The 27,233-nt window shown below is 38.6% G+C and overlaps 1 protein-coding gene across 1 annotated transcript; it reads left to right on the forward strand.

Moving 5' to 3' along the window:
* Positions 1-219: 219 nt before the first annotated feature.
* LOC140324136 (retinal guanylyl cyclase 2-like) lies at positions 220-27,084 on the forward strand. Its single transcript, XM_072401747.1, has 15 exons — positions 220-312; positions 2,512-2,643; positions 3,966-4,046; positions 5,523-5,699; positions 5,951-6,107; positions 7,793-7,942; positions 9,060-9,208; positions 10,442-10,605; positions 11,261-11,453; positions 11,587-11,761; positions 13,150-13,248; positions 14,484-14,578; positions 16,168-16,253; positions 21,253-21,340; positions 24,787-27,084. The coding sequence occupies exons 1-15, from the start codon at positions 271-273 to the stop codon at positions 24,820-24,822; spliced, it is 1,824 nt and encodes a 607-aa protein (XP_072257848.1). The 5' UTR covers positions 220-270; the 3' UTR covers positions 24,823-27,084.
* The last annotated feature ends 149 nt before the right edge of the window (positions 27,085-27,233 follow it).

Consider the following 27,233-nt stretch of genomic DNA (forward strand, 5'->3'; position numbering starts at 1 on the left):
TATATATGGCCCCTAAGTGAAATTTAATGCAAAGTTGTTCACTTAAAGGTTGGTTAATGACACTCTTTGATATTTAAGAAAGCTTCCAATAATTTATTATGTTATGAATTATTATTAGTTATGAAAATATGAAACAGAACTCAACAGGAACTTGATGTGTTATGCATTGGAGTGCTTGAGCTAATTCATTTCTTTGTTGTTGGTATTTATTTCAGGCACAGTCTCCTTCAGATACAACTGATAAAAGGGCCAAACAAAATATTACTATCTATGAATGACCTGACATTCATAAACCCTAAACTGAGCATGAAGGTGAGATGTCAAATGAATTGTAAGTAGTACGTCTTGCCCCATTGCTGGCCAATGGATGGGCATATATCCTACACTCATATTTAGTGATTATAGACTTTCTGGGATGTAAAGGGGAAGCCATTTTCCTTCAAACTTCTTTTTGTTTAACCTATTTATACGAAAGAGGAATAGGAATCAGCTTAAGGGGAATATTTGCTTTGCCTTGGCAGCAGTTTAGGTTCATCATACTTTCTCAACTGTCCTACTCCATATGGATGTTAGAACAAAATATACAAAGGGTATGGTAGGTCAATACATGGGGTATTGCGTTACCTTCTCCCATTCCTGCAATGAGACAGTGCTGGTGATTGGCCCATCTGGCTCTTAATGCAGTTACATAGGAGTTGTAATAGAGTATTTGGACCCATATAGGCTCTATGACTTTCCATCATTCCCAGTGGTGGAGCTGGCATTAAAATAAACCTACTGATTTGCACTGCATGGGTAAAATAAAAGGATTAATTTATTAAAATGTATTACCTTATCTCTGTATGCGAATTGAGAACAGTAACACACCAGGATTTAACCAACATGTTAAATGGGTAGGTAGCAATGGGCTTACAGCTACTATTGTAAATGGTGGGTTCAGGTCAACCATCTGGAGAAATAGTGGTCAGCATTCTCATTGACTGGTGGTTGTCAAGGTTGGTCCCCTTCCTTATACCACGAGTCAATGGTAACACTGACTGCTATATATATATATTAATATATAATATAATAGTGTCTGTAAACCTTTAATAAATGTATACAGCAGGCAGAGGCAAAAATTAGCTATACAAACCCAGTTTAGGCAAGTCATTTATTCGGTATGAAAGTCATTTCTTTAGGCCAATTGGTTTTCAATAACTTTGAAATGAAGTAACTTGAGTGGTCTCTATGGAGAGTCTTGATCTCAACTCAGCTAAACACCTTTGGGATGAATTGGCTTGGACACTGATTGTGAGCTAGGTCTTCCCATCCAACATCCATTAACCTGACCTCATAAAATATATTTTGAATTGGTAAAGACACCAAATTTTATGGAAAGCTTTCCTAGAAAAGTTAATTATGTTATAGCTACAGGTGCATAACTCCCTATTATTGATCATGGTTGTAGTATGGTATGCCCAATAGACTCATTTAGGAGGTCACAAACTTTTGACCATATCTTGTATAACCCTTCAGTTTATTAGGGGCTATAATTCTGCCCCTGACTCTGATGCTCTGATGTATAGCAGGCTGCATAAACTGGCATTCCTAGACTCCTTCAATTTATTGTTTTAATGATAAACAGAATGAACAAGGATTACAAATCTGTCATATGTCACTCGCATTACAGGAGAATTAGGTCCACGATTTCTCATAGTGTTTTGTAAGCTGACTGTAAAATGGTGCTAAATCCTCAGGGATGCTAATGGGAGTGCTATACGATAATAATCCAGCTAGAAAAACCATGTTATAATCATAGCAAAATGTTTGCCATTCTCTACATTTTCAACAATGGCAATAATAATGATGTCAACATTTTAATTATTATTATTATTATAGTTCTACTTTAAGGAGCAGTAGTGTTGCTTATCAAGTTTACTAACTTTGTAGCCCATTTGACTATCCCAATGTAAACTTCTTCATTGTTCTTTGCATGGGTCGACTAACAACATTCAAGTCAAATCTTGGGTGTGTGCTTTATGAGATTTTGTGTAGTTTGTATCTGTGTATCTAAGTATTTTAATGTTTATCAATTTATGTGTATTTATTTTAAATAAGCATTTATGTATCTGGGTAGAAAAAGTCCATATTGACAAGGGTCCACATTGTTAAAATACTCCTATCTCCTGCATTAGGCGCCACTGTGCTGAATACTGTCCCTTGCTGAACCTATAGATACTATCACTAAGATTCCAGTGCCAAAATCTACTGTTTTTTTTGGCAGTAAATAGTTATTGGGTTGGTAAAACTAAAGGAGGTTACACAAAGATTGTACATAGGATTGTACTTTGTGGAATTGTCCTAAAGACCATCACCAGTTTCTTTGTGTTGGGTTTCATCATTTACACCAATGTGGATGGACTGTCAACACTTCTATTCCTTGGCCTACTTGTTGTCTTTATTATTTACCAGCGGTGTTACCAAAGGAACCAGTGATTTGTATGTATAACATTTAAATTGTTTATTCCACAGAAAATAAATCTCGACAACATAAGTGACACCAAAAGCGTTTCGGACTGTAGGAGTTTAAAATCCATTGCTCGTTCCTTGTCTACGAAAAGTGCAGCAGTCAACCATGAGAATTCCAATGTGGCTGTTTATGAGGTAACCAAAATCCTATTTTGGGTTGTCGGTTCACTTTTTAGACCCTGTGATAATTTTTTAAAAAACAAAGATTGGAGAGCACTGCTTTGGTTTGTGCCCAGTCAAGCCACAGAACAAAAATTATAAAGGATATTGGCCTTTGCTTTGCTGCTCATTGATGTTGCGCTATTAAGTTTTGTTTTACTCTCTGCTACCTGGTTGGAGCCATAAATGAGAAGGCATTTACAGTCTCTGAATCCTTTGTTGCCCATTCTACCTTGGTTTCAGCCATAAGATATAACTTACTACAAAGAGGCATTGGTAGGATTGTAACGGTTCTGGGCTTCCCTGGGCATTCAGTGATATGCTGTGTGGCCAACAATTATTGGCACCTGGCTGTATCGCCAAAGCTATGGGCACCCCCTCCAGACCAAATTTTTAAAAGCCCCCAGTGAGGTGTGCTATTAAGCATATTTCTAGTTTTGTATTTAGTAGGAAATGGGCAAACCCCTCAAATGCAGCCTCTATTATCCCTATTGGGGAGATTCACCCTTCTTTTTGTACTGGTGACCATTGCCATCAAGAATGAAAGTGATGAGTTTTCTCCAGCGCTTGAAATAAAGGGTAACCTTATATTATGACACATGTTTTAGGGAGTAGGGAAAAAGAGGAGGGTAGTTTTTAGGACAGTGTTTCTCAATCAGGATCCTGTGGACATCTAGGGTTGCTAGGGCTTCCTTCAGCAATGAACAATTTGCACCTCTCAGGTCAGTTTAGCTGACACCAATGGTCATTTTGCTAGTCTGTAAGGTTGGTATTCTTTCCAAGAGGCATTCTTCCTCCCATTGACCACCATGTTAATATACTGTGAGCTGTGGATATAGTATTTCAGAGGTCCCCCCCCCCCCCAGCTCTGGCCGGTGCACTCACCAGCGTGGTCAGGAAAAGGGCCCCGCTTGGGGGGGGCGCACTGGCCAGAGCCATGGACCTGAAGACATCACAGGCTCAAGGAGGTGGGGGTCCAGAGACACAACCCGCCCACTCTCCCATCGCTGGCTCAGACTTGCAGTGGGAGAAAGGGTGGATTCTGGCATCATGACGTCACTCTGGGGGAAAATTTCTTCCTTTTTGAGTGACACATGGCTCCCCGCGCATGCGGAGTCCGGAGTCCTTGCATTTGGTAGTCCATGACCTGCAAAAGGTTGGGGACCACTGTAGTAATTTAACAGGGGGCTCCCTGAAGATCTGAAAGTTATTTCCAGAGTTCCCCCATGTTAAAAAGATCAATTAGATACATTATAACTACAATCTGTACCTAAATCTGTGATGTATTTTTTTTGCAGGGGGACTGGGTGTGGCTGAAGAAGTTTGAGCCTGGACCCTACCGCGAACTACGGCAGAGCACAACTAGTACACTGCGGAAAGTAAGAACTACACTTTGTACACTCTCCATTCTATATCACAAGATATCCAAGAATTTAAAGTATATGGACAAGCAAACCTTTTTTTGTTTTAGCTAGATGGATTAGAACCTTTGTTAGGTTTCCCTTCACTTTCTGTTTCAGAGACACGAAAGGAAGCAAGAAGGAATCTCCCCAAAGTTGTTACCAGAATGGCACTGTTGTTCCAGTGGCAACTGAAAAATTTGGTTTTCTTTTCACTTACAGTTTACGTTTCCATTGAACGCAAATCGCTCTAATAAATAGAAATAAATGTATCGTAGAGGTTCTCATCCTTTACTGCTCCCAAAAACTAAACTCAACCCTAAAAAATATGCCTGGAGTTACATTTTATTGATCAGCCTTTTGAATAGCAAGTTTGGGATTTGTGAACATTGCTTTATGTTTTGCTGATCTCCCTACATAACATATGATTTTGTTTTTAAATTAACAACTATCCATAGCCCAAACCTATCTTGGAAAAGGTTTTAAGATTTCTGTTGCTTTGCTGTCTTTGCCAAAAAAATCACCCTGTTGACTGTTAATATGGACTGAACATGAAAAAAATAAATGTTTCCAAACATGAGTTGACACCAGTACAGGAAAAAAAGGAAATCCTCTGTTCCATTGACAAAATAAGGAATTTGTCTCAATTTGGAAAGATTTCCCCTTACTTCCTGATTTTCAGGATAGAAAATTAAGGGAAATCTGCCCAATGGGACACATATCAAAAATTAACAGCTTTTAAACATTCTGTACAATAATATAAATAAAGGAAAATTTGACTTTTTCAAAGTTCCTGTACCTGGAAGGCTGCAAATGTGAGGAACCTAGAAATTTGATACCAACATAAATGCCCATTATCTTAAGGCAGATGCTTTAAGAAGGAGTCTAAAAATAATGTAGATTGTGGTAGAGGACTGGGTGAATGACCCCTTTTATATAAGACTGTTATAAGTGTTTTTGAACAATATGGAACCTTATAGAGCTTAATGTAGAGTAGAAAAGAGTCATACACAAATCAACCTTACGCAGGAGTCTAGGGCCTGGCAAATGTCCAGAGCGCCCAACCACAACTTTATATTCCAGCAGTAAACCAGATAAATTTATTTCACAAGAGAGGATAGGCTTGTCGTCAGTTGGTGGGCTTCTTCTCTGGCTATGGCAAGTCTTGTTCTGTAGAAGTGGTGAAGGACAGAGCTACTGCCATATGAACCCAAACAAGCCTGGAGCGAGTGGTAGGAGTGGCACAGGATTCCCCTGTATTAAACCTTGTGTCCAGCATTGACTCTCTTCTTGACATCCTTCCTGCTATCAGTTACCACATAGTCAGTATCCCATCAAGGCTGGCAGATATTTGGCGCAAAGTTGGCAAAATTTTGGTTTAGTGCTGGACGCACTCAGGTAAACAAGTGTTTGAGTTTAACTTGCCTTTAACCATCTGTTTCTGCACTGTTCCAGATGAAGGATCTGAGAAATGAGAATGTGAACCCTTTTTTGGGCTTCTTCTCCGACTGTGGAATCTTTGCCATTGTAACAGAGCATTGCTCTAGAGGAAGTCTAGAGGATCTGCTAAAAAACGACGACGTCAAATTAGACTGGATGTTTAAATCTTCATTGCTTCTAGATTTGATCAAGGTAATTACTACACTGAATCCAATCTTCATCACTATGTTATTGGTAACATCAAAAAAGCACTACACAATGCTTGGGGCTTACTGGATGTTCCTTTGTGTGCTCCAAGGTGGCTCCAGCATCATCAAAAAGATTGTATCTGGGAAATATTTGTGGCTGTGGAGAACTCTGGGGGTCTTAATGTTTGAGTACCTCTATGTGAGGCCATGTAAGATTTGATCATTTAAACGATCTCTGATTTGATCTTTGCACAGGGTATGAGATACTTACACCATCGTGACTTTCCACATGGACGCCTAAAATCTCGCAATTGTGTGGTGGATGGCAGATTTGTATTGAAGATTACTGATTATGGATATAATGAAATTGTGGAGAACCAGAAATCTCCACGACAGTCTTTAAGTCCGGGAGGTGAGAAAAAAAAAATAGTCAGTAGAGAAATTACGGTATTAGGAAAGAACTTTGTTAAGTTAAAATCCCTAAGTTAAAAGAATTTACACTTAATACAAGTGATCCCCAAACTGAAGCCCAGATGTTGCCCATTTGCCTTTAGCGATCCTGCTAGTATTGTGTACCCCAATGACACCAATGAGAGGGCATTATTCCTCCCACTGACACCAAGGAATGGAGTGCTATTTCTCCTATAGATGCCAACAATGGGACACCTTTTCTTTACTAACACCAATGATGGGACAATATTCCTCCTTCGTGCATCAACAGTGGGGCACTATTACTATTATTGACATCAGGGATGTGTCCCCTTCAATCCCAATGACACCAAAGATGAGACACTATTTCTTCTTTTGACACTAAAGATGGTGCACTATTCCTCCCATAATGGGGCACTTTTCCTTCAACTGATACAAGCAGAGGGACATTATTTCCCTTACTGATATCAACAACGGGGCCTTACTACTCCCATGGATGCCACCAAAGTCATGGTGTTACTCTTACTTTTTAAAGAGTTGGCCACTATTCTTCCCACCACAACAATCTATGGGGCACTAATGTTCTCACTTACACCAATGATGGAACACTATTCAACTTACCAACAATGGGGCATTGATCTTTCCATTGACACCAACAATGGGGCACTAATACCAGCACTCCCACTAACAATGTGGCCCTATTCCTCCCACTGATATAAAAAATTAAGCTGTATCCCTTTTACCGATACCAACCATTGACCAAATGTTTCCTAATGAAACTAATAATAGGGCACTATTGTTTTTACTGATAGCAGTAATGGGCACTAACTTTCCCTTTGACACCAACAATGGGGCATTATTCGTCATACTGAAAAAAGGATAGGATAATATTCCTCCCACTGACACCAAAGATGGGGCACTAATGCTCCCATTGACATCAAGCATGGAACCTCTAATCTTCCACTGACACCAATGATAGAGTATTATAGATCTTACTGATACCATTATTGGGACACTTCACCTCCCACTGATATCAGTGATGAAGCATTACTCCTCCCACCTACACCACCAATGTGGCCCTATTCTTCCCATTGACAACATTACTGCCTATCCCTAGCTATTTAGCTATCTCAGACACAGCACTCAGTGTTTGTGCAACAAGTCCCCACTAGTGCCGAGCACCTGGTTCTGTTGAGCTAGTTCCTATCCACCTGTTGCTTAATCCAAAAGATGGGGCATTATTTCTCCACCAACACTAACAGCAACAATAGGAAAAGGTTAGAACATATGTTCTTCCATGTTCTCTATATATACCACAGAACTCTTCCCCTTTTTGTAATGCAGATGAGAGGGAGAGAAGTTCTGTTTTCCTAATACACTTGGGTGTATTAATAGTGTTGTTACCCTAGGTTTTGCCGGTAACTGGACTTTTGTAATAATTACCTATACATGATTTTGCTTTATTTCCTGACCTTTCTTCACTTACTGGTGAAGTGTGATATAGCAGCGAGGCCTTAAAATACATTTATTCCCTGCGGGGAGGGGGGGGGGGTGGTTACAACTCACAAGATCCCTGTTAAAAAACGATTTTTTGATTTTTCTTGGAGATATCCTTTATTCACTGTACTAACCATAATATGTACTAAATTACTGTATTTTTTCATACAGAATTATTTTGGACAGCACCAGAGCTACTTCGAGATCAAAACCTGGCAAGGAGAGGAACATTTAAAGGAGATGTCTTTAGCTTTGCAATTATATTGCAAGAAGTGGTTGTCCGAGGTCCACCATATTGTATGTCAGGACTTTCAGCAGAGGGTAAGAGGTGGACTCTTGCTAGGCATGGAGTTGTGACATGGGGTGGATTTACTAAAGTTATTTAGACTGTTCATAATTATTCCACATGGTTGGATCATTGAAGTCAGCTTCATCTATTAAAGTTATCATGTATTAGGTTGCTTGATACATCCCTTGTAAGGGGATAATTCCCTTTACTGGGTAAACAGCCTATATTCCATTAGTAAGTCAACCCCATTGTATCAATTGGGCCAAGTTTCTTCTTCCAAAGCGTAGATATGGCGTCTTTGTATGGCTAGACCTGGAGCTGTTGGTAGTTTATACATAAAGGAATGGCATGCTCACCAGTGCTGTACCACCCACCTTCTGAACTTCTAATATTTTTTACATTATGGGGACTGTATCTCGCCAAGTAATATTTAATTAGATATTAACAAAGCTTTTGTGTTGGATAGTTAATGTTTAATGGTTAAAACAAAAACAATCCATATAGTTCATATTAGCACCTGACGTACAATTGACATTGACATACAGTTCATTTTAAAAGGTTCTTAAGGAGAACAATAGTGCAAAAGCACTTTGAAAATGTCTGTGTTGCACTTTTAAGTAACCCTTGTGTCCTTGTACATATGCTATACACTGAGTATAAGCATCAACCCTTACTAGCATGGTACCCACATACACCATTCAGCCATGAGATTTGGAAGCCTTTATTGTCCCTTTTGGCTCCACATAGGAGGCCTCATAGGGACAAAGAGAATTATTTTAAAGCTAAAACAAGAATTTGGAGGTGCAGTACGTTGGCTACATCTATGCATTGTTGTTTTTAGTTTAAGTGAAGCCCATTATTGGTTATCAGAAGTTATTAAAGATGCAAACTTATAGAATTTGTGCAAGGTACAATGCCCAAGAAAGAAAAGTAACGCTCTAAAAGCTTGCAACCCTATTACCCTTAAGTTGGACCATAAAGGGTAATTCTAAACATTTAGCATTAATCAATGATTACCAAGATACAAGACTCCACTACTGCACTTTTTTTTCCATTCGGAACCATTTCGAAGCCACATCTTTACTTTAAGAAATTATAACTGAGTACTAAAATTGCTGCAGTAATATATTTGTTCTATTTTTATTGCAGAAATCATCAGAAAGGTCAAAAAGCCACCTCCATTATGTCGACCCACAGTGGCCCCTGATCAAGCCCCATTGGAGTGCATTCAGCTCATGAAGCAGTGTTGGAGTGAGCTAGCAGAAAGAAGACCGACCTTCGATGAGATCTTTGATCAGGTCAGTGATTTATTCTCTTTTCAAACCAAGTATCTATTTTGATATACTTTAAAAAATGATAAAGTTGATTCTTGTGAACTAAATGAACTTCAACGAAATAGAAGGGGACTATTAAGGCACAATTCAACAAATTATCCAGGAATGGATAGGTCCTCCAAAGCACCAGGACATGTAAGCATTTAGGGCAGGGGTCAGCAAACTTTTTTGGCTACTAGGCCATTTCAGCAGGTTAAGAAGGCACACTAGGCCGAACTCTCTCTCGAGTCCTGCGCTGATGGTTCCACCCCCCACCAGGAAGGGAAGTCCCTCTCTTCCCTGAAGGGAAATCCCTCTCCTCCACAATGCAAACAGAGGTGAGGGAATGTCCCCTTACCCCAGCGGCGGAAGTGTTAATGCCAGCTGCGGTAAATAGGGAAAGGAGGCATAACAAGGAGGCTGAAGAGCAGCATGCGACCCTTGAGCTGTGGGTTGCCAACCTTGCCGGCCGGGGTTGGGCCGATCGACCAGGGGAGTGTTAGGCCGGAACAGCATACTGGCTAGGCCTAAAGGCCGGAGTTTGCAGACCTCTGATTTAGGGACTGTACCAACTATGGGAGCACCAGGTATAAGAGGACATCAGACTTTTTTTTGGCAATCTGACACTGCAATTCTAATCCACAGCCACATTCACTTTACCTTCCATTTGTACAGGTCATTTTTTTAGCATTAGATTCAAGAGTGAAAGGCATGATCACCTGAGCTATAATAATGTTTATATTTCAGTATAGAAACCTAAGTGCTATGATCACAGGTAAGATGAGGCCACCAATTACCAGTAAGATGAGCCTGATTTAATAAAGTTTTCCCTAGCTAGAAGGAATACACTTTGATCAGTGAAGCTGGGAGATCCAGCAAACCTGGAATTGATTTAATCAAATTAATTTGCCATTTGCTAGCAAATGTTTTGAATCCTGGACCAGATCCATTCCAGGTTTGCTGGATCACTCAGCTTCACTGATTAAAGTGTATACCTTTCATTTAATAAATCAGGCCCTAAGCTTCAACATCAGTTTACATTATCCTATAATGTAGAATATAAGGTTGTCTATAAGGTTGTCAGAGTGTGGCACGTAAACAGACCTTCACTTTGAGAGATATATAGGTACCCCTTACCAATGCCATCATACAGGAAGCTAAAATCCTTTGCCAGTAAAGAGTACAACAACTGACAGCAAACCTCTGCTTCCCTTGCAGTTTAAAACCATCAACAAAGGCAAGAAAACTAACATTATTGACTCCATGTTGAGAATGCTGGAACAGTACTCCAGTAACTTAGAAGATTTAATTCGAGAAAGAACAGAGGAACTGGAGATCGAAAAACAGAAAACGGAAAAACTTCTTTCCCAAATGCTTCCTCCGTGAGTATTATCTTTGTAAAATAATATTTGCTGGCATGCAGGCTAGTGAAATCCAATAGACTTTGTATTGCAGGGAGCAAAGTGAGGTAAATTTATTCCAACCGATAACAATTTATCATTTACATTTTATTGTTCAGTAACCTAAACCCTTTTGGCTGATGTAGGGTACTGCAGCTTGCGCATCATCTTTCTACAAATTTATTAAGGAAGATTGCTATTTATTTCACACTATGAAGAATAAATTTGTAGAGAGAATGTATGTTCTTGCTTTGGTTTCAAATCATTGTAGTTATGGTCATTCTGTTGCTTCAATTTTCATAGTCCATTGGCATGGAACAAATCCTCAGTGGCGTACATAGCCAACAGTGCAGAACTTACATAGGCCCCCTTCCCACTAAACTAACTTGCGGGGCCCCTGTTGGCTGAGGAAGGTCTTGGGCCCTTGTGCAGTTGCACACTTTAAACCTCCCTCCTCTCATCTACCCTTGCAAGGCCTAATTGTATTTATTAACTGTAGTAGAGAATAGTCAGATCTCCAGGCTTGAATTGTCAAAAACACGATTCCAATGGCAGCTTCCATATTTGTTTTTCACCTATTTGCCTCTTTCACCTGTTTAGCTTTATTCCGTCCAAATAATTGCTTGTGTTTTTTCAGGTCCGTTGCAGAAGCTCTGAAAACCGGAGGCACGGTTGAGCCAGAATACTTTGATCTAGTTACGATCTATTTTAGTGATATTGTTGGATTTACTACAATATCGGCACTCAGTGAGCCCATTGAAGTGGTCGACCTCCTCAATGACCTTTACTCTTTGTTTGATGCAGTTCTGGGCAATCACGACGTTTATAAAGTAAGCATTTTTTGGGGTTTAGGGCAAAACTTTATTTTTACATTGCTCAATTAATTGATAACGCAGGTGATTGGAGACACTGGCAATGATACTACAGATTTGCTTTCAATTGTAATAATGTGTTTCTTCACAGGTGGAAACCATCGGTGATGCTTATATGGTGGCATCAGGGCTACCTAAGCGGAATGGAAATAAGCATGCAGCAGAGATCGCCAATATGTCATTAGATATTCTCAGCTCTGTGGGCACCTTCCAGATGAGGCACATGCCTGACATACCAGTCAGGATCAGGATAGGTCTGCACACAGGTATCCAGACCCCATTTCTAATTTTAGTTGCATGTTCATGTTTGTCGTCAGAAGGAATTTGTTTAACTATATATATATATATATATATATATTTGTGATGATCATATCAATAATCCCACTAGGGTGTCAGATGACCTCCACCAACATGGCTGCTCCGTGGTTGGCACTCTTGCCTTTCAATACTACATATGTATCTTGACCATGACTCTATCTGCAGGCCAGAACTTGCATGGAGTCCCTGAGTTTGTGTTATTTTCCTCCAGCATCCTAGTTTATTAATTAATTTCCCTTAAGTTTACCCTATACACTTAATGACCTATACATATGACTATGGAAGGGACAGCTCCTTTGAGACAGAGCTGTACAAATGCATAAACAGGCTCTATGCAAACAGCTCAATACATATATCAGAGTTGTTTTACCCATCTAAGGTCTTCCAGTCCTGAGATTCTATACCTCACAGTGCCTGGCATTGGGGGTGACATGATATTTTACTGCTGCAGTGTTACCTTTACTCATAGGTTTCTCCCCAGCTTGGACTGGACAGTAAAAGAAAAAGTAGCAGATTGATGGACTGTCAGCGGGCATCTCTCCTTTACTCTGCTCTCTATCAAAATGCTCACTGTACTGCAGGACACCTGAATCCTTGTACTGCAAGATCCTGATAATAAGTCACTTGGGGATACTCGTACTGATCACATTAGGAAAATGCACCTTATAATATATTGATGGACACATTTTTTTTTTATTTTATCCTTTTTTTTTATTATTTTATCTATTATTTTATTTTGGATAAAGTAGGAAAGGTTTGAAATCTAATTTTCTTTTCTATAAACACACCTGGAATTAACACTTTTACACTTGGACTGTTGTCACTAAAAAAGTCACCAGAAAACTCCCCCTCTTCTTCTGTTCTGGGGACAAGCTTTTTTTTTTTTTTTTGGAGTTCCTGTAATTTTTAATCTCATCAACAATGTTTTTAGGACCAACAGGGTTGTATTAACCTAACAGCCGGATAGGAGGGGGAGCAGATGTGGAAACAGCTATCCAAGGCTGCCACCAGATATATGAGCACAAATTCTGAAAAAAAACTTTGTACATTGGTTATACAATTAATTGGTATATTTGTATATTTATGACTTTCAAAATCAATGTAATCCCAGCATGTGCATGAAATTTCTCAGGGTGGGTTTCTGATCCACTATGCTTTTGCAGTATCCATTTGACATTGCCGTTAATAGTCTTCACTGGAAGTGCTCATGTGATGGGATGACATTGCAAAAGGGCAACAGGTACAGAACTTGACCTACTTATCAGGAAATGTCTTAACAAGGACCTTCATATCTGTATTGTTTATATATCAAATTATTATTTTTTTATTCTTACAGGGCCATGTGTAGCTGGAGTTGTGGGCCTTACCATGCCTCGTTATTGTCTGTTTGGAGACACAGTGAATACAGCTTCACGAATGGAATCCACAGGACTGCGTACGTCATATTGGTTACCCCAATAGGGCTTTGTATGCAGAGCCAGCACATTAAGAACACAAAGAAAATGTTACAGGAAAATCATTCACACCTATGGAATCCACACTACTCAAATTAGACTAGGGCTTCCCAAAACTACAACATTCTAACAAAAAGTACCACCAGACTCTCACCACAAAAAAAAAAAAAAAATCTATGAATACATGTAAAATGCAAATATACCTTGTTATCACAAATATAATAGAAATATACATGTAAATATGGTGTCAGCAAAGACATTTTTGAAAAAGAGACAGTAAAATTAGAAATACAAAGGCAGCTGTCACAGACATGGCTTGATTGTCCACCAGTGCTCATCTTCAAGGCTTCCATTGAGATTTAGTTATTTTGTTTATAAACAAGGCATTAGAGTCATAATTAGGGATAGAGTTAGGGTTATGGCTGACACTTTTATCAACAAAACCATTGTTCATGGTAATGCTGACATTGCACTTAGTAATAAGTAAACTCAAATTTTTCTGAAAGCTAATTGCAAAGCCCATGCTATTGCCACAAAAATTGCTGGGGGACATGGGAGATCGTATAGCAGGAGAAAACATTTGATAAAGTATGTTGTTTTTCTGTAATATAAAGCTAATATAAATATGTATTATAAAGCCTAAGTTCGTAAAATATATTTTTTAAAGCCACCCTAAGTTTTTTGAGTTGATCACTAAATCAAAGCCCCTGCATGTAGTATTAACATCAAAATTGATAGGAATGTCATGGGCTACCTATGAGAACATACCTTTAAGCATAACCTTTTAACATAGCATAACGTTACCTTTTAACATAAGTGGAAAAAAAAATAATCGCAGATCAACACAATTTAAATAAATTAATACCCAACATTTAGGTTTTTTTATATAAAAGTACAGCCCCACCACCACCACCACCAGTACAGGAGCTTTGCAATTGACTATTAAGATTGGCAAAGTAAGTTTGAGGTATAGTAAATTGAAAAAATACTTTGTGGCATTAACAATTTTACAAAGCGGTTAAGTATTACCAAAACCAAATGCCAAAAAAGAAGCAAAACGTAAGACTGTAGAAGAAAAGAGAACTAGAAAGGTTTGGTTCCAAATGAGGGAATATTGGGAGCTATACTAACTCCTCTTACTGTCATACATTCCCCAATATATACTCCAGTATGTAACATGTGTGCTTATATTTTGTTCTTTTTCATCCTCTCACAGCTTACAGAATTCATGTCAACCAAAGCACAGTGGCCACACTTCGCACTCTACAAGAAAACTATAAAATAGAAGTTAGAGGAAAAACAGAATTAAAGGTAACATTAACCATTAAAATTAAGGACCTTCAAATTTCTCAACAGTTTTCTTTAAAACTTCATTATAGCTAAGGTTGCCACCAATTAAAAAATGCAACATTTTTTATATCCCTCTACTTGTCTTCCTCCAAACAACTTGATAGTGAAGGTTGTCACAAATAAAAGTGCAGTATTTAGGTACAATAATTTATCTAATAGTCTTCCTTCAAAGCCATTGCATAGTGAAGATTGCCACCAATTAAAATGAAGTACTTCTACCAAAACTCCTTCTAAGGTAGTCCGCCCCCTACTTTACTAGGATGGGAGGTTTAAGAGTTTACCTTATACCATCCATTCTAGCACTGTGGTTGCCATCTCCTACTGTACATAGAGCTATGGGATGGGCCATCTCTCCTATCCATAAAGCAAGGAGACCACTCCCTACTGAACATAGAATAAAGAGAAATGTCATCCATATCATTCTGCAGGGGCACCAGCATCTCCTATTGTAGATGGAGAAATAAGATGGGTCATCCATATCCATTTCTACAATGATGAGGTCACCACCTCCTATTGTACATGAAGGAATATGATGGGTCTTCTATCTCATCCATACAGCAAGGAGACCACCTCCTACTTTACAAGGATGAAAGGTTTTCACCTAAACCATCCATTCCAGCAGGAACATCAACATCCCCTTCTGTACCTAGACAGGAGCTATGGGATGGGTCATCTATCCCATCCATATAGCAAGGAGATCCCCTAGTACTGTACATAGAATAAAGAGAAATGCCATCCATATAATCCAGCAGGAAGACACCCACCACCTCCTACTGTACATGGAGAAATAGGATGGGTAATCTACATCCATTCCTACAACAATGAGCCCAGCAGTTCATACTGTACATGGAAGAATATGATGGGTCTTCTATCCCATCCATACAGCAAGGAGACCACCTCCTACTTTACAAAAATGAGAGGGTTAAGGGTTTCCCCTATACCATCTATTCCAGCAAGGAGACCCCATCTCCTATTGTATGTGGACAAGAAGTATTGGGTGGGTCGTCTATCCTTTCCAGATAGCAAGGAGACCACCTTGTACTGTGCATAGGTGAAAGGGAAATGTCATCCATGTCATCTGGCAGGGAGACCACCACCACCTCCTACTGTACAAGTTGCCACCAATTACCAAATACAATATCTTGGCATTCCTCTACCTTCAAAGCACCTTTACCTTTAAAGTTGCCACTGATTTATTATATTAAAAGAAATTAGGACCTTCACTCATCCTCCTCCATTGCCTCTTGCTAAGGTTGTTATCAGTTTAAAATTAAAATATTTGAGACATTCTCCTATATATCTTCCTTCAGAGCTCAGTTTGCCATAATTAAAAAGTACTGTCTTTAATATTTTCATTGGTTATTTTAACATATGTCTGGCTAATAGTAGGTGTGATGGTCAGATGCCCATAAACCTTTGTCTTTATAATGTATCATGGGCTGATGTGACTGATGCACCTCCTCCCGTGGCTTGCTGGTACCATTGTAGACAAGAAGGGTGAGAGTTTTTTATTTCATTGCTTAACATGTAATTATTTTATTTTTCTTTAGGGAAAAGGTATAGAAGAAACCTATTGGCTAGTTGGAAAAGATGGTTTTACCAAACCTTTACCAAAGCCGCCAGATATAAAGCCTGGGTAGGTATTTAACCATGTTTAGAACATGATTGGTAAAGTTGGCAAGCATTCATAGAGAAAGATATACAATTTATCTATAATAAAATTTATCTTTGGGTTCCTCCTAATGGAAATGGACTTGGTGATCTCTCATTCAAGAGCACTACGCTGCTACACATTAGTATCAGACTCTTGATGGACTACTGTCTTGATGGACTACTGTAGACCTGTTGGACTACAAATAACAGTTTATCTTGCTGGGCTTTCTAATACAAAGACTCAGCCCTGTTTACAATGGACTTTATTTACTTAAGCTCTTCAAGACTGGAGAAGATAGACTATTATTGGAGAACCTTGGTGATCCAGGAAACTTTTGACAACCAATAGCAAATGATTTTTAAGATACCAGAACCCAGGTTCTCCTACAATAGTCTATCTTCCCCAGTCTTGACGAGGTTTATTAAATCAGCCCCCTTGTGAATCACTGTGTATCCTAATGGGTCAGACAACCCAAACTCTTTGTGCATCAAACTGTTACATAGTTACATACTGCAGTATGCATAATCTGATGTTTCTTCTTTTTGACTTGTTTCACAACAATAGCTGCTCTTTAGCCCTTACAGCTCTCTTGCTTTAAGTAGTAGAAATGAAATATTCATATGCTGTTTTTCATAATAAACTGGGCAAGAAAGACAATAATCTCAATTCACAAACGCATAATTCATGCGATATTTGGTATTGGTGCGCTTTGTTTCTCCTGAAGCAAATACAGACTGCTGAATTTAGCACAGAAATATTACTATGCTGAGTTCTGTATGTAATAGATCTTTTAGAAAGATTATCAATGTTACTTTCATAGCATTTAGCCAAACTTTCGGCATTTTGGTGACTTACATTGCAGTCATTTGTCAAGGATAAATAAAGGTGGATAAATATAAATGGATTTGGCTTTAAATGACCACTGAAGGTTACAATATTTCCTGGACATTTTCTTAACCCCAAATATCTAACCCCGAAAGTAATCTTGTGGGTCCTTGTTAACAGGATATGGGATTGCACCCATTATATCAGTCTGATAAGCTTTTCAATGAATGCTTCTCTTGGTGAATTGTAAATGATGTAAATGACATTTGACCTGTATTTGACCTACTTCTAGCACACTTGTGAATGTAAAACTTCTTTGCATTCATCAAAAGCCCACAAACACAGATCCTAACCCTGAATATTAACTGTAACTACAAGCAAAACAAAATATGTTACAGCCTGCTGCTAACATTAGCAATTTTTTGTTTTTCCCCTTGTTACTTAGCTATATTACCTGCTGATCCTGCCAGTTATTTTCACTTCTTGTAAAAGTGTCTTTACATACAAAAACATACTCGTGGTTTAATTGGCTTCCCCCCAAAATTGGCCTTAGTGTATATTGGAGACATTTTATTATGGTGCAGAAATTAGATTGTTATCTCCAGTTGAGGCTATTTCACACTAGATTGTAAGCTCTTCTGGGCAGGATCCTCTTCTCCTCCTGTGTCACTCTCTATATCTGTCTGTCATTAGCAACCTTTATTTAATGTACAGCGCTGCGTAATATGTTGGTGCTATATAAATCATGTTTATTAATAATAATATTAATAATAATTGGGGTGAGGTTGTGGTACAGAGTTTCACCAGAGGTAGTGGTGCTTCCTCACACACCTGAACTGCAACCACAGGTGAGGTCCTTCATATATCCTGGAGCGGACATAGGGAGTGCAAAATTGTGCCGCTGCATGAAGATCCTATACCCTCCTCAGCCACAAGGGGCTCCTCCACAATGGCCCTTTAGTCAGTTCAGTTGGGGGAACAATTCAGTTCTGCACAGGGGCCTACTGTTGGTTATGGTCACCTCTTCATATATTGTCTCATATGCACCAGCCCATAGGCAATCACCAGGGGCCTCAGTAAGTGGTTCAGTACCACCCACTATGAATTATTGAAACGCTGGTTTGTTAAGAACCAGCATATTGGTGGAGGTGGCCAAGTGACAGTTACCAGGGGCTACATGGGCACCACTGTTGCCAGTCTTTACAAGCCCTAAGTGGCATGACTATGGACTCTGTAAAGCACACATAAAAATAAATGTCAATGCTATATAAAAAGTACATAAAATAATATGTAATAATAATACTTCTTCTTCATGTGCAAATGATCCCAAAATAAAATAAATAACCTATCCAAAACAAGCCCGGCAGCCTGGTGCGTTGTATTCGGTAACATTAACAAAAGAAGGCTGCACACTTTCCTTCCAATCTGTTTTATGCGTTATTATATTTGTACCCACTTATTTGCATTACTGAAATAGATTTGAAATTCATGATCCTGCACCTATAAATGTGAATATACATAATGGTGTTCTGTCAAAACTCAGTCATCTTCTCCTGCTGTTTGCTTTGCATATAAAGCGCCTTCTTTTGCCAATGTATGCCTAACTTATATGTTGTCATAAAAACGTACGGCGGATGTTGATTAATGTTTGCATCTTCGAGGCTTTGCTTTTATGGGGCTTCATAAATTGTCTTTAATAGGGTAATATCTCAGCACAATGAAAACCGCTTGCAGTGTTCTAAACTTGATAATTGGAACTGAAAAGATGTAAAAGGAAAAAAATATATATAAAAATATATACCAGCAGACAAAATAAATTCAGTGAGCAGCATAATAAGAGAAATGGTTCTGTAAAACAAGAAATTTGAAGAACTGCAGGACATGTAAATAACAAACATTTCACTGCTAATATGCAGTCAGAATAAAATATAGATTAACTTCTCCTGAATATTGATGGTGAATCTGCAGCAAAAAAACTTGGTTCCAAGGAAATTGTTACTTTGCAATGAGTTAGAGAGTCAAGTCATGATTGCCATGTCAAGTCGTCAAGTTTTGGGGTTTTTTCTTACCCATTCATAGAGTACTACAACTGTCCCACCTAGTAATGAATAGCTCTTGCAGCAATATTTGCTCTTTTTTAGGCACAGACTCCCTGATCTGTGTTCCTCATTGGTCTTGAATGACGCCCAGCCCTTCCCTTGGGAGCATTACAAATCCACACCCATGAGGAGCCTCAGCACAGAGTTCTCCATATCCAGTACAAAATTGCTTATGATAGTGCTGACTTTATCACATCATCAGATCATTTTCCATGATTAAAGACCATTGAAATATAGGAAGTCCTGATAGCCACATAATATGATAGGAAATTTAGAATTTCACAGTTGTCACCAGAACAGGGGGTAAAATGACCTTCCAAAAGAAAAATGGTTCTGTGAATCCTGCTTAAGCAGAATTACTCATTTTGAAGGAATTTCCTCTCCATTTTTTACCTCCCCTACTCTATCCAAAAACTTACACTTTGCTAGCTACAACCTCCTAGGTCTCTGTCCGGGTGTTCCAAACAAAATGAGAAATCTTGGAGTCCTGAGACTTGACCAGAAAAGAAGAAAGATGGCTGTATGTGTGGCACTTTTAGTTGGGGTTATATTAGAACTTAAAGGAAACTTGTGCAGAGGAAAATATTAAGGTTGCTAATGCTTGCTGCTTTAGATAAAGCATTAGGAAATCAGAGAGGATCACGAACATCTAAGTTGGTAACTCAAGAGCCATGGGCATGGGCATGACAGCCAGGGATATAGATTCTTGCATTAGTGAATGGCAATGAAAGCCAAACTCACTTACTAAGAAGAGGTCTAAGGGGGTGCAGGGTTGTTGAGTTATATTAAAATATGTAATATACAATGTATGTATAGAATTAGAATTAGGACCACCACACCAGTGGTAGTCAATGTATTTAATATGAGGGGTGCTCATAGAGCACACATAGAGCAACATGTAATATTCAGCTTATATTATGCTACAGAATACCATCAAAGATTTTGGAAATGCAACAGAAGATGGTCAGAAAGTCCTATGTAACACGGGAGATAGTCAGGGACTGCAAACATAATACAGGAGATGGTCAGAGACTGCAGACATTGTACAGGAGATGGTCAGAGACTACAGATATGCTACAGGACATGGTCAGAAACCTAGGACATACAACAATAGAAGGTCAGAGACTGGGTACATGCTTTAGGAGATCATTAAGGATTGAGGACATGTTACTTGAGCCTTCTAAAGATCATGGAGTGGTTGGAATGATCTTTCAACCAGAGGTCCCTTTTTACAGTGTGGGACAATAGTCAGAACAATATATGGTGATGATTATTGAGAAGCAGTCTTTCTCTGATACTTCAGACTCTGGTTGATACATAATAATAGTAAGCCATATGACCCATCTGGTCAATGTAATAGATATTAAAGCCCAGAATGTTACTAACATGCACTATGTCTACATGCACAGTTAAAAAAAAAAAAACAAATATGAATCCGTTTTAGTTTATGTTCTTTGATGAGTGCTTAAACAAGGGTTACTAAAACCTTTTTCTGACTCTGGACTCTGAGTCTCACTCTGGACAGTGAGTCCACTGCTGTATAGAAGGTACAATGTCCTGGGTCCCCAGAGACCCCTCGTCTCTTGGAGCAGTGTGCAGGGAGACACATCTTTGGCCAAATTTTGGGTTTTAGCAGCTGGATTTGGCTCACCATAGCAGTCTACCTCTGATACTTATAGTGACCTTGTTAGCAAAAAGTAATACAAAAAAGCTCATCCATATTTGTTGTACATGTGGCCCATACCAAACCACTGCTACTTCCCGATTTCTTCCACAATTCAGGTGTGGAAATAGCTGCCCCTCTGACTTCATGCAGTGGCTTCATTCATTTTGTGTGTGCAAAGGGGAAGGACTGGATATTAACCCACTTGGCAGTTCTTTTTGGGGGGCAGGCAAACATTTCCAGGTAGACTTGGATTCCAAATGCAACCCTCCAAATGTTATCATAAATTAAAACTAAATTTCTTTAATGTTCAAAAAAAATGTGCCTATAAGGTCATTTTTCTCATTGTTCCAGGGACAAAGTCACTCTACTAATACCATATATATGTCTACAGGTGTAATTCCCATGGTTTAACAGCGGAGGAAATTGCTGAGTTCAAAAGGAGGAAAGCTGGAAAAAGGCTTTCTAAAAAGGAGGCAGAGGTATGAGGAAGAGGGAAAACAAATTATGCCTGCTTGTTGCGTGTGCATGTCAGTGAATGCCATCTGTGGACTCCATTTTTATTCATTTGTATGCTTTATTATTATTATTTTGATTTATTAAATTTTGCATGCATGCCTACAAACACCATCAATTACCCTCCTGTTGAATAAATCACTTTCAGTGTGAAGCAAAGGTGAACCCTAATCGTGTGCAAATAAATTCTAGGTCCTTTAGTCAACCGACCCCACTTGGTCTAACTCACTGAGCGTCAGGGTTTCAAGGGGATAAAGGGTCAGATTTATATCCCTCACTTCCCTAGGTCTTGTGCTGGCCCAGAACCACCATCAGAAATTTTTAGGCCCCCATACTACATGAACTTCCTGTTCCTTGCTCCCCTATGTCAAAATCTTGCTCCCTTGCTCCAGCCTTGCAAAAATCTAACTCTTTTGAATGGGGTCTGGTACAAAAATACTGATTGGCTCTCTCTTATGGCAACCCTGGTCCTCACTCCTACCCCAATGTACTACCTAATCTTAAAGAGTAGTTCATAAATCACCAGTATGTACTTACCATGCAAGACCATGCAACTAACAAAACTCAAAAGGGCAAAAAATGAATTAAAAGTAATATAAAATGTAGCAGCTAATGTGAAAAAATCTCTGCAGCATTATCCAGAGGACACTTTGATTATTTAAAAAATGCTGACAGAGTGTTACTTGAATATTGAGGTGTCCAGTGGGTAGCAGCAGGGCATTTTGGCAACCTGTATATTAAGGGAACCTCTCTTCCTTTCTTCCCTCATATGCAGGTTGTCACAGGTGGTTTAATATTCATAGCTACCTGTTCTAGCACTCAGCAAGTTCAGCTACTAAATCTGATTCTGAGGTCACAATATAAGCGCTGAGATTGAGCTTCACAGCTAGATTTTCCAAGCACTGAAACACATGGCTATGGCCAGTATACCTTTTTTTCCTCCACTGCTCTGCATTTTGGAGAAAGAAATGGGAGTCACTCCTACTATATAAGGGAACAGGCATGCTGGGGATCAAATAAGTGCCCCCACCACTAGGTGGTGTCCTAGTACAATTGCCTAGGTGACTTATGCCTGAAAACAGTTTTGAACGGCATGATTCACTCTCTGATGTAAATAGGCCCTTTAGCAGGGACAGACATACAGAAGTGCAAAGTGTTTTACGGCACAAAGGCCCCTGATCTTTCACAGTCAACAGGGACCCCAAATTCAGTGGAGGGGGGTGCAGTCATTTCTGGGCTCAGATGTCCACATAATGCAGACAAAGGCTGTAAACAGAAGTTAGAATAAAACATGTGTTTTGCATCAGCTGTGTGTATGTATAATCTGAACCCTCACCCCCTGTTCACAATAATAAAAAAAAAATCTACAGGCTATTCACAACATAGTAATAAACAAGCCTCTATATCCCTGCCTCCCGGTAAATGAATTTACCTGTTTAAAGCTAGCAATTACAATATATTAGAACATTTACACCTTGAACATAATAAATAAAATATATAAAAACAAAAAAAGTTTTGAATAGAATGAGGAGGGTTGGAACATTTGAATTCCCAAATGTAGTTTGACAATGTGATTTGCTTTAAAATTGTCATCCTGGACTGACCTGCTATTGGCTTCCCTTCCCATTGCGGACATTGTAGTATAATACATTACCCTTGTATAAATTATGCAATATAAATACTATGAAACTAAATAATGAAAACTGTGTTGATTTTAGTTGAATATCTAGCTTGTGAGATTTCTGAATTATTAGGCTATCAGATAGGCAGTGAGGTTGGGGTGCGGTTACGGCTTTCTCATGCCAGTGAACCAATCCCTCGGGGGAAACTTTACAAGAAGCTTCTACCTGCAGCAGCCCAATGGAGATCGAATGGGGGCAGCAGCGAGCAGTTCAGTACTGCTCACTGTCGCCCCCTGTCAAATCTGCAGATGTCGGTTCCTTAGGAACATGTGCCGTGGTACGAGCAACCAAGTGGCTGGCACGGTGCAAGCCTTGATTGCTTGATCTGAACCTGCCCTAATAGTCTAGCCCAGCCTTTCTCAATATTTTTAACATGGGAGAACCCTTGAAATAACTTTCAGGTCTTCAGGGACCCCCTGCTATAATTACTAAATCCACAGCTCACATTATAATAGTGTGGTGATCAGTAGGAAGAATGCCTCTTGCTGGCCATTGGGATGAATGTAACCCTTACATATAGCCAAAAACATCATTGGTGTCTGTTAAACTGACCAGAGAGGCAGACATTGCTCAGGGAATCCCTAGCAACCTCTGCAGGAACCTTGGCCTAGGATCTAAAAGCAATAGGTGGTGATTGTCATGTAGCACCCCCCCTCCAATCCAAACTAGCAAGGTAACATTGCTACATACAGTCCTATGAGGGGAACACATGTGATTTATAGTGATATATATGTTGGGGAAACAGCAGACCTAATAGGTAATCCAACTAAAATAGCGCTCAGTCAGGCTGACAACAGTGCTACCAATTGCATGGCAGTGGCTTAGCGTTATTAACATAAAACAAGAAGTGCTGATACTGGCAAGATCCCCAGGTAAGGAGCTTTGTAAAAGACTTACAATGATTTGCCTAAAATGTATACAGTGAAGCATGATTTATTTTTTAAACAGGTTACAATATGATCAATAAAAAAACTGTATACTTGATGATACAATAAAAAAAAAAATAACAAAAAAATATAAGCAGCAAGTATTTACAGGTCTTGTATTTATACAAGGAACAACAATATTTGGATATGCATAAAAAAAGAGGACGGGGGTGAGGAAAAGTAATCGATTCCATTTGGTTGTACTGAATAGGGGTTAGTGGTTTGGTGTTGATAAATATTGGGTCACAGGTGTTATATGGGGATCCGTGTGCACATGGAGCAGACTTTCCCTCAGTGGGCAATATACAACCTTCACACCGAGGGATAGGAGGGTCGCCCTCTAAAAAACGTGATAGATACCTGGATGTATGATGGGAACAATGGTAATTTTTGTTCAATGGGCCTGATTTATTATAGTTCTCCAAACTGGAGAGGATACACTTGGGAGATCCAGCAAACCTTAAATGGATCTGGTCCAGGATTAAAAACATTTACTAGCAAATAGCAAATGACTTTGACTAAATCAATTCCAGGTTTGCTGGATCACCCAGCTTCACTGATGAAAGTGTATCTACTCCAGCCTTGGAGAGCTTTATTACAGCAGGTCTTATGTATCCATAAACCTTGAAGAATACACATGTCCGGGTGTCTTTGTTTTCTGTGGTTTCTATCCACTCCAGTGAAACATTGAAGAATAGATTTTTTGGGTTAACATACATTGTAATTAAATTACATTTTACTTGTTGCTTTTTTATTTATATTAGTTTTTTTATTTTAACTGTTCCTGTTGTTTTTTTTTTCTAGGGAGGACTGGCAGGAAATAATAAACAAGGAAATTAAGTCAATCTTCTGGAAAGCCAGGAAAAGTATAGCTCCATGACCAATAAAAACACTTGTAGGACTTTCCGCCACCTCCAAGTCCGGGGAATTCTTTACAAAGGACTCCGCCACTGGATGGCTTGTTGGACCTGTAGCCAGAATGAGGACTATTCAAGGAAGAAGTTGAACGGATAACGCTGAGAAAACAGCATTGAAGATGGACCAGATGACGTTACAGTCACTGTAGTTGTACTGTAGAGTGTTTGTTATGTTTGAGTGACAGCGCAGGGTATTCACAACTAATCGGAGTGTCAGTGCTCCCCCTACGATCACATGACTTTACTCTGGGCGACATGACCCCAAAAGTTCATATACAACCTTCTAGGACTTTTCTTTCTTTCTAAATATGCCTAGCTTATGTATATTGGTTGGCTTGTTGTAGATAAATTAAATTGTTTGTTTCAATGGATCTCAGGCTGACTTGAATGTTTGCTATTTTGTATTACTGTGAAAAAAAGACCAGGGGAAACAATGTCTAAAAAATGTAATGAAAGCAGGAAATTATAAAAAACATAATTGCAAAAAGAAAAAAAGCAAACGTTGCAAAAAGCATAACAAAAAATATCATAAAAGAAATAAATAATACAATAATAAAGCAGATCCCTAAAGGTCACCTGATTTATTAGAGAACCCTAACCCCCCCAGTACAAGAAAGCATTTCAGCTGTAGAATGAAAAAAATAGGAAACAAATATATTATTATTTTTTATTATTATAAATTTATTATAATTAAAGGTTATTTCAAATGATATTTAGGCTTATCTTAACCCCAGCGTTCTATTCCAAAACCAAGATGGGAGTGACATTATTATCCTTCCGCCATGATACCAGGAATATTATTGACTCCAATCTCAGTTTGCTTGTGTAACATATTCTAAGATTCGGAATACTTCCACTTTTAGGATCTTGACAGAATGATAAAGTCTCCTTTTACATGAAAATTGGAAGTAAATAATGTTTTTGGGGGTTTTTTTCCCCGGATACATTTTTTTTCCATTTCTTATAACACTGCATTGCAATGTTTGTTATAATGGGTTCTAAAAAAATTATTCCCCTGACAATTCGCTCATAATATTTGTTTATTTCCTATTGTGACAGCTGTGCTTTTTTGATGGTTGGTCACTAGGTAGCAGTACAATCATTGTTTTATTAGGAGACTTGTAGAGAAATCTGACCATCTTTTAGGGAATTTCAGGGTCGCCGCCAAATGGGCAAACCTTGCAATATATTCCACTTTAAATGGATTCTTTTTATAGCTTTTTAGGTATATATGTACATCTTATCAACTGAATGTAAAAAGTCTTATTCATCAATGTCAATCTTTTAAAAATAATGTGTTGTGTATAGTCTGTAAATACAAATGTTTATAGGGCAGCCATGTGTGCTCATTATATACTTTGTGTGTAGTAGTGCTGCACAATGACTGTACTTTACTGCTTTTTATTAGTGCAGAACCCCCCTTGACTAATAACAGTGAGATCTCCCAAAATTAAATCAAATCCAAAAAGAAACTGAAATCGGTACATTTAGTAGCCCACTGTGGTGTCTCTTTTACAAAGAAAGTGTTTCAAATATTTGCATTTGTTTTGTTATGAACCAATGATGTCCCAAAAATCCCTTATTACAGTGGTCATCAAGTGCCATTTCTTGACAGGAAGTACTTTTATTGGGGGGGGGGTCACTGTTATTGTTATTGGATGTAAGGTATCATTGGTAGATGAGGCATAGATCTTACGTTGATTCTTCATGGCAAGAGACCTATCACACTACACCGCTGATTTACAATCTCTGTGCGGTGGCACATTTGTGGAAATTATCCAACAATTCCACTAGATGGCAGCAAATAGCTAATTAAGTTGTGTAACTAGCATTTATGTTTGGTGGTGTGCTGTGGGATTTTTCTAATGTAAAATATGTCAGGACTCAAGAAAAGTTGGAAAAAACTCCACTATACTATAGCTTTCCTTAAAAAAAAATATTATCTATCTATTTATAAAAAGGAATCTGACCTTGCCTCAAACTTTCCTACTTCCTATTGAGTGATACTTCCCTCAATTTTTAGATTGTAAGCTCTTCGGGGCAGGGTCCTCGCCTCTGCCTGTGTCACTGTTTGTATTTGTCTGTCATTTGCAACACCTTTTTAATGTTTACTGTTTACCATTATTATTATTACTATTATTATTAATAATAATAGTGGAGAATAAAAGTCTGCTATTAAAACACATAGACCTGGAAGATTCTCTTTGAAGGAATGTTTGAGGGAATGACAGATTCCTGCTTTAAAAACAGAGCCTTGTTGTATTATCACACTTTAATGATGGAAAACAAAACCAAATAACAAAATAAAACAACCAAAATTGAACACAAATTGAA

The sequence above is a fragment of the Pyxicephalus adspersus genome, chromosome 1 (genome assembly GCF_032062135.1).
Source record: "Pyxicephalus adspersus chromosome 1, UCB_Pads_2.0, whole genome shotgun sequence".
In the NCBI taxonomy this organism is placed as follows: Eukaryota; Metazoa; Chordata; class Amphibia; order Anura; family Pyxicephalidae; genus Pyxicephalus; species Pyxicephalus adspersus.